General features: G+C 42.4%; 1 protein-coding gene across 1 annotated transcript; it reads left to right on the top strand.

Annotated features, from left to right (window-relative positions):
* Positions 1 to 1,270: 1,270 nt before the first annotated feature.
* On the top strand, positions 1,271 to 7,642 carry atp6v0e1 (ATPase H+ transporting V0 subunit e1). Its single transcript, XM_023844684.2, has 4 exons — positions 1,271 to 1,554; positions 2,488 to 2,535; positions 5,952 to 6,070; positions 6,760 to 7,642. Exons 1-3 carry the CDS (start codon positions 1,451 to 1,453, stop codon positions 6,043 to 6,045), a joined length of 246 nt encoding a protein of 81 aa, XP_023700452.1. The 5' UTR covers positions 1,271 to 1,450; the 3' UTR covers positions 6,046 to 6,070; positions 6,760 to 7,642.
* Positions 7,643 to 8,076: the final 434 nt, after the last annotated feature.

Raw genomic sequence — 8,076 nt, 5'->3', positions numbered from 1 at the left:
CTCTGGTGTGCTGTGTGCATGTCTCACAAACACGATTGATTCCGCAAACAGCTGCTGCATTGATGATCTGCTGGATGAGTGGGATGTCTAAAAACTGAAACTTTCAAATGGCAACATATAATCAGAATCAGAATCAGCCTTTATTCGCCAAGTGTGCTGGGGCACACAAGGAATTTGTTCCGGCAGCTTGAGACTCTCTCGTACATAGAGACACTATACAAGCTATACAACAATAAATGACACTATACAAACAAACAATAAATTACACTGTACAAAAAATGACAAGTATGAAACATAAATATTATATACAAGCCCACGTGGGTAACATTGTACATTATTAAGGTACGACGTAGAGTGTAGACAGGGGGCAGGTGACAGCTTAGCTGTTGATGAGGGTGATGGCCTGAGGGAAGAAGCTGCTCCTATGTCTACTGGTTTTTGTGTACCGAGCTCTATAGCGCCTGCCAGAGGGGAGGAGCTGGAAGAGATTATGTCCTGGGTGTGACGGATCTGAAATGATTTTAACTGCACGTTTCCTAGTCCTTGAGCAGTACAAGTCCTGGATGGAGTTCAGGGGGGCACCGATGATCTTTTCTGCTGTCCGTACAGCCCGCTGCAGTCTGTTCCTATCCTGCTTAGTGGCTGCTCCATACCAGACTGATGGAGGAGCAGAGGACAGACTCAATGACTGCAGTGTATATAACTGATTAAACAGCAAGTGATTTCTACCATCTGGAAATTAGACACTTTTTGAAAGATTGCTTTTAAGCAATTGGAAAATTCATATTGGGATTGAGGGTAAAATTTTATAATTGTAACATAATGCTAAACTAAAACAATTTGTCAGTGAAAATAAACCTTTCGGTCACAACTGCCCCTCTGCCCATACATGCTCCCATGCAATTCTGTGTCAAATCTGTTTTTATAAGAGGGGAAGTTGGTGGTCAGCTACCAGGAACATGTTCTCTTAATTATACCAGGGGCGCCCCTGGAGATTTTTAATGAAATTGAATGAACACAATTTAAACTACTTGGTGCTGAAACTGGGGCGACGCCCCTGCTGCTGGTGAAAAGTATTGCACCGTATTTTATGCCAGCAATGGAGCCTATTTGTGAGTTTTTTCTACGCTAGTAGTGAACTGTAATACTTATCAGTAACATGCATGTCGAATAACAGTGGGAAATTACTCTTGTGCTCTTAAGTTAATTATTAATTACGTAATAGTGGTGTACTGATTGACATTGTAACTTGCTTTGTGACGTAGCGGCCCCTTCGGTTCGGCGCGTCATGTGACTTTCGCTTCCTGGCCGACGTGTCTGACTGAGTTCTTTAGTTTCTTGGTTCTAAATTGCGTTGTTCAGAAAACTACTTGCTGTTAAGATTTCAAAGTAGAAAACAAGTAACTTTTTTTCTGGGTGGTAGTTATTGGCACCGGATACTTCACGGAGAATGGAAAACCTTTCTTTTGTGATTCCCATGACGGTAATGACACTGTTTTGGGCAGTAGTTGGTGGAGTTATACCGTGGTTTATTCCCAAAGGACCGAACAAGGGGTAAGTAGTAAGTTCACCATCGTGCTAAAGCGTGTTGCACGTTTCTTTCGCGTTGTTAGTCATTTAGGATTTTGTCGGTGTTAAAATTTCGCGTTTTATTTTTTATATTTTCATTGCTTGTCGTTCGTTTGTCTAATGGTAAAGTTCGGCGTGTTGGACATCATGTTGCTTTTTAAGACCATCAAAAGCGACACGTTTATGTGTAATGTATATAGTAGATCGCGATATCCAGATTTGTAATGAGCTGTAATGCTTTGCTTCTATTTTGTGCCCGCATTTTTTACCACGAAGGAAGTCCTGATTTGGCAATAAGGCTGTTGTGCAATTGGATTGTGTTTACGTTTCTTTGGCGTTTATTTCATTTTGAATTCGCACGCTTATTTGGAACATACAGTAATGTCAAGGGAGTAGGTTTGGTTTCGACACTACTAGGGACAAAATCAGCACCGAACCCCCCGGCTCCCCAGACACACACGGTACTCCCACAATATCGATAGGGACATGATCTCTCCGTCATGCCCACATCTACACATTGGACTGCTGTGCTGATTTATGCTGCTTACTTTTAAAGTCTCATTTCAGACGCGTCTAGAAATGTATCATTGAAATGTTCCTCTTTCTACCTCCGAACTGTTGGTTCCCAGTTGCTGGATGGAGTCTGAATAAGAAGCATGTGACAGTCAGCAGCTTAACTTAGAAGGAACAAGTTACAATCCTTTGAAGTTTGGTCATTCGACCTTCCACTCAGTGACAGTTTATAAATACTGCGGAGAAATCTTGCAGTCGTTGCTTTGCGTTTCCATAACAACAAACCAGCGGTTTTAATTAATTAACGAATTTTCATGAAGTAGAATGAGTAAAATTGCCACCACTACCTGTCTTTTTTCCCCCACGTAAAATTTTTGTTTGACATTTGTGTTTTCTCCCCTGTAGGGTCATTGTGACTATGCTGGTCTTAACGGCGGTTTGCTGTTACCTGTTGTAAGTATTTTCGTACCGTGAATGTGATTTAGGTACCAACAAACACCATCCGGCACATTTCAGCTGCGGAAATGGCCAAACGAAGGCCTGATGCTCCCACTGCTTGTTTTTCCTAATCCATATTTTTCTAAATTCAGTGCTGTTTTTTTATTATTTGTGCAGGTATTTGTACAGTTTAATGTATTTGTGTAATTTGGATTAAATATTTTTATGAAGACTATCGTAAGCAGCGCATTGCTCAGGCACCTTAATTCTGGTCACAGATCCTTAACTGCAGTGTTTCCTTCTGCTCTGGGTGGCAAACTCTCCTTTGGGGCTGTTAGTCAGATATAAAAAACACAGAATTGTAATTACAAGGTCACCCTACGTTTAGGGCTGTGCGATAGCCTATATCGATTTGTCATATAAAATTTATACAATAAAAAGATAAATTCCAACGATTATTATGGTAATATTTTAAGAAGGGATAACATTTGTACAGCATGGCTGATTGTGTTAGCAGAGCGTGTCACAAGACGGTGGTGGTGTGGCAGTGCTTTGCCGACAGGGCTGTGTACTGTAAACTCTGCCGAAAACTGGAAATACTGCAGACTTATTTCACTACTCGAAGCATTGTCATTCAGTAGAACCTACAGAATACAAGCTCTTACGCTGACAGACACCAGAAATGAGGGTTTCCATTTTAAATCTGAAGAAATGCAAATTGCATCCTACATTGGTTCAGAAGCGGACCCAGTTTTTTTATTTTTCAAAATAGTCTCCCAGCAATGTGAAACCTGTTCTCTGTAATGAACAGCAAGACTAAGAATTGGCATCGTTTTGTAGTATTACGCCCTGTGACAAAAAAATTGTATGTTTTGTTTTTTAAAATTAGATTTTGTTTTTGTCCATTGAGTCTGTCATCTGTTTCATGTCCTGAATCTGTTTAAGAGCAATCCTAAGGGAATTTTAAGCTGAAATGCAACAGCTGAGTCAGAATTCATAGCGTGGTTGGGCTGGCAGAAAATCACGTGGGCCAGTCCCTTAACAATTCACTTGGCAAGAGAAATCACACTATAGACTCAAGTACACATTTTTTTAAATCAGTTTTTAAATGACCAGTGGCATTACTAAAACCAAATGAACAAAGAGAAAGAAAAGTCCATTTGCCTTTCAATAGTCAACTGATTTAACCAAGCACACGTATACCTGTTGGACATTATCGTTGTATCGTACTGTACCGCTCGCCGTGAACGCTGAACGGGTGGACCTGAGTTTATCGTACTGTACAGCTCGCCGTGAACGCTGAACGGGTGGGCCTGAGTTTATCGTACTGTACCGTTCGCCGTGAACGCTGAACGGGTGGGCCTGAGTTTATCGTACTGTACCGTTCGCCGTGAACGCTGAACAGGTGGACCTGAGTTTATCGTACTGTACCGCTCACCGTTAACGCTGAATGGGTGGACCTTAGTTTATCGTACTGTACCGCTCGCCGTGAACGCTGAACGGGTGGACCTGAGTTCATCGTACTGTACCGCTCGCCGTGAACACTGAACGGGTGGGCCTGAGTTTATCGTACTGTACAGCTCGCCGTGAACACTGAATGGGTGGGCCTGAGTTTATCAGGGTAGCCTTGAAGTGAAGAAATAATGCAAGGGCGTAGATTTGGGTATGGATGGTGCGGACATGTCCTTATCAGTACTGCGGGAGTACAGTGTGTGTGTTTAGGGGGCTGGGGGGTTTGGGACTGATTTGGTCCTTACCAATGTTGAAACCCAGCCTAAGCCCTATCATGATATTTATTATCAACATTGACTGATCATTTTTTCCACGATAAATTGTTTTTCTTTATTGCTCTAATCTGAACCGTTACTGGGTGCTGGCCTCCTGGGATGTGCATTTTTATCGAAACAGAAGTCGAACTCCTATAGCGGTTTTGACAATACAAATTGTGTCTGGAAGGCAGGTGAATCGAATATGGCAGTATGTAGTATGGCAGTATGGCAGTATGTAGTATGGCAGTATGGAGGTCATAATCATAAAGGTATATGTTACAGAATTAAGTGGATTAATGTAATGTTCTATGGAAGTTAACCTCTGCGTGGTTTGGTTTAGTATTATTTAATTATCTTGACACAAGGGGGCACTAAACACCATGCTATCCCATAAGCAGCCTGATTTATTAAAAAGAAGACTTAAGTCGTTTTTTAATATATGTACCTGATATAATTAAACACATTCAACCAGTGTGCAGGTGTTACATTTAAATAATAAATAAAAAAAGCAAAACGATGAAAAATATTTTGTTAAACTAAAAGACAATGGAAGTGAATCCATGGGGTGGGGGTGTGGCTCCGTGGATTAGGATGCTGGGGGGGGGGGGTGTGGCTCCTTGGTTTAGGATGCTGGGGGGGGGGTGTGGCTCCTTGGTTTAGGATGCTGGGGGGGGGGTGGCTCCTTGGCTTAGGATGCTGGGGGGGGGTGGCTCCTTGGCTTAGGATGCTTGTGGGGTGTGGCTCCTTGGCTTAGGATGCTTGTGGGGTGTGGCTCCTTGGCTTAGGATGCTGGGGGGGGTGTGGCTCCTTGGCTTAGGATGCTGGGGGGGGTGTGGCTCCTTGGCTTAGGATGCTGGGGGGGTGTGGCTCCTTGGCTTAGGATGCTGGGGGGGGGGGGGGGTGTGGCTCCTTGGCTTAGGATGCTGGGGGGGGGGGGGTGTGGCTCCTTGGCTTAGGATGCTGGGGGGGGGGGTGTGGCTCCTTGGTTTAGGATGCTGGGGGGGGGGTGTGGCTCCTTGGCTTAGGACGCTGGTGGGGGGGGGGGTGTGGCTCCTTGGCTTAGGACGCTGGTGGGTGGGGGGGGGGGGGGGTGTGGCTCCTTGGCTTAGGACGCTGGTGGGGGGGGGGGTGTGGCTCCTTGGTTTAGGATGCTGGGGGGGGGGGGATGCTAGGGGGGTGTGGCTCCGTGGGTTAGGATGGGGGGGGGCGTGGCTCCTTGGGTTAGGATGCTGTTCCTGGGATCGGAAGGTCATCGGTTCAAATCCCAGGCTTTGCACTGTTGGACCCTTCAACAAGAATTTTAACCCCAGTTGCTCCGAAGACAACCTGTCCCTGCTTTTACTTTGGAATCTGCTAAATATTATAAATATTCATTGTAACTGAAGAGTGTTTTATTAGCGGTTTAAAGAATAACGGTTTAGATTCCTTATACTAATGGTTATTGCTTGGCGTTTTATTCTGGATGCCCTGGTTTATTCAATTTCCCTTTATATGTGTTACTGGGAAAATGTAAATCAGTGGGAAACTTTGAAATAATAGCTGGCGAATAATGTGGGTTCTGTGGCCTGTTTTGCGAATGTGAATGTTTCTATGTTATGGAAACGAATCCTGCAAAACAAGACATTTCACAGTGGACTTACATTAATTTGTTGTGCCCCACAGTTGGTTGATTGCGATCCTGGCCCAGCTGAACCCGCTCTTTGGACCGTCACTGACCAATGACACCATTTGGTACCTCTATTACCACTGGCCATGAGGAATGTGACAGTCTCCTTTAGCAGGTAAGCAGCCCTGCAACTTTTACATCCATCCCATAACAACAGTAAGACGATATAGCACATCAGCTCCCCAGAGAAACCGTCTGCTTTCCAAAGACGCTGGTTTCTTCTGTACTCTAGGGGGATTGTTTACGTTTAGAATACATGTTGTACGTATTGATATAGCATTCGCGTAAATTAAACAGACTGCTAAGTAGTTTGTCTTTCTTCAGACTTAAAACCAGCAAAGAAATGTTTTTAAAGGTGAAAAAAACAGATTTCCAGTCTAATTTTAATATCCTAATGTTTGGTTCCACCTGGAGAAGCTGGAGTAATGCTGTATTTTTGTGTGCATCTACACAGCTTACAGTCAGTATGTTGCACTATTGCTGATTGTTTTCTTTCCTTTTTCTGCTGGAACTATTGTGTGAGAAGGCTGGCCTGAGGCCCGGGGGTGCAGAGAATGCTTTACTTCTGCTCCCCAAGGCCAGGCAGCTCTTGCTGACACTTATTAGTTGAAAATGTGGGGATTTTTTAATTTTTTTTTTGCCCAAAATATTTGCTTAATTGGAATGGGATTGTGGTACTGCAAGTTAAAGCACAGCCCAAATAGCTATGCTCCAGGGAAAAGCTTGCATTTGTTTGACTGAGAGGAAATGGCTGACATAGTTGAAATTAATTTAACTGTTCTCTCCCCCCCCATTCTCTTGCAGAAGGTGCTTTGTTCCTCATTAGACTGTTCTTGTGACCTTTACAAAAGGAACTTCCCCTTTAAGTATGATGCATTGGGTAATGAGTGACCTTAACTGGCAGTCTGTCTGCATCGTACACCTGCGGTGGCAGTTTCTATTGCAGCACAACAAACTATGAATGCTAATCAGTAAAAGCTATTTCCGCTTGTTTAATTTCTGTGCTTTAATGTCTTATTGTTTAATCGGTATGCTTGAGGATTTTTTTTCTTGTTCTCATTATGAATCCTACGTAGGATCAACTGCTTCTTGATAAAATACATATTTATTTATTATACATATTGTCATGTTGCTTTATAATTTAACTGCTAGCATCATTATGTGGTGGAATTTCTGCAGTCAGAGACATTAAACCTTTGATGACTAAAGGTTGTGTTGCATAAAACGTTCATTTTAGTCCTTTTATGCTGTCCTTTTGTTAATGTATAAAACATTTCAGATCATAAAATGCAGTTAAGGTATACGTTCCTATTCACAATAACCCTGTGTTAAGTGATTATTAAAGATAACATTTAGAAATAAAAGGTAAAGTGTGACCTGTCACTTTCTCTTGTATCTGTTTGAGAGAAATAGCTTTACTTCTGCAGTTAGAAACAACTGAAATGTAATCAAATTGTGCCAGGCGACTGATTTCTTCTTCTGCTGATAACTTGTGTGCTTTTACCTGTAGGTCAGTGCCTTGGAAAGACATTAAATCGATAGCAGACAATGAGTGCAGATGAAATGATTTCACAACATTTCCTCAGTGATTGCTGAAGTTTTTTGCAGAATACATGTATGTTCTAATCTGCCCAGCTGTGGTTGTATAGCTGCTTTTAATAAATCACACTTTTTTTCAAGTATTAAACATGTGAGTTTCACAGGTGCCATTGTTTCGTTGCTCATCTTCCTTCTTCCAAGCCCCTGGCAGAGAAGGAGCATAAGGGTGACAGGCATAAGGGTGACAGGCATAAGGGTGACAGGCATAAGGGTGACAGGCACGAAGCACGCCGGCTTAAAGGTGCATTTTTCAGTCACTGGAACAGAGTAGAGGATGTTCATTTTAATAAGTGGGAGATACTGTGTGATTTATCCCCCTTATTTTGGCCTTCAGGTGTTTTGCTTAAAATTTTTTGTATTTTCTGATTTTATATGTTTACTCTTGTAATATGTATGAATGCCTACTGGATACTACAACCATCTTAATACTCTTTGTATTACTTTTCAAAATACAGAACCATAATGACAGTATTTAGCTAGAATATGTACCGTGTACAACAGTTATATTATTTCAGTAATTAT

The sequence above is a fragment of the Paramormyrops kingsleyae genome, chromosome 10 (genome assembly GCF_048594095.1).
Source record: "Paramormyrops kingsleyae isolate MSU_618 chromosome 10, PKINGS_0.4, whole genome shotgun sequence".
NCBI lineage: Eukaryota > Metazoa > Chordata > Actinopteri > Osteoglossiformes > Mormyridae > Paramormyrops > Paramormyrops kingsleyae.
This window is presented reverse-complemented; position numbering and strand designations above follow the sequence as displayed.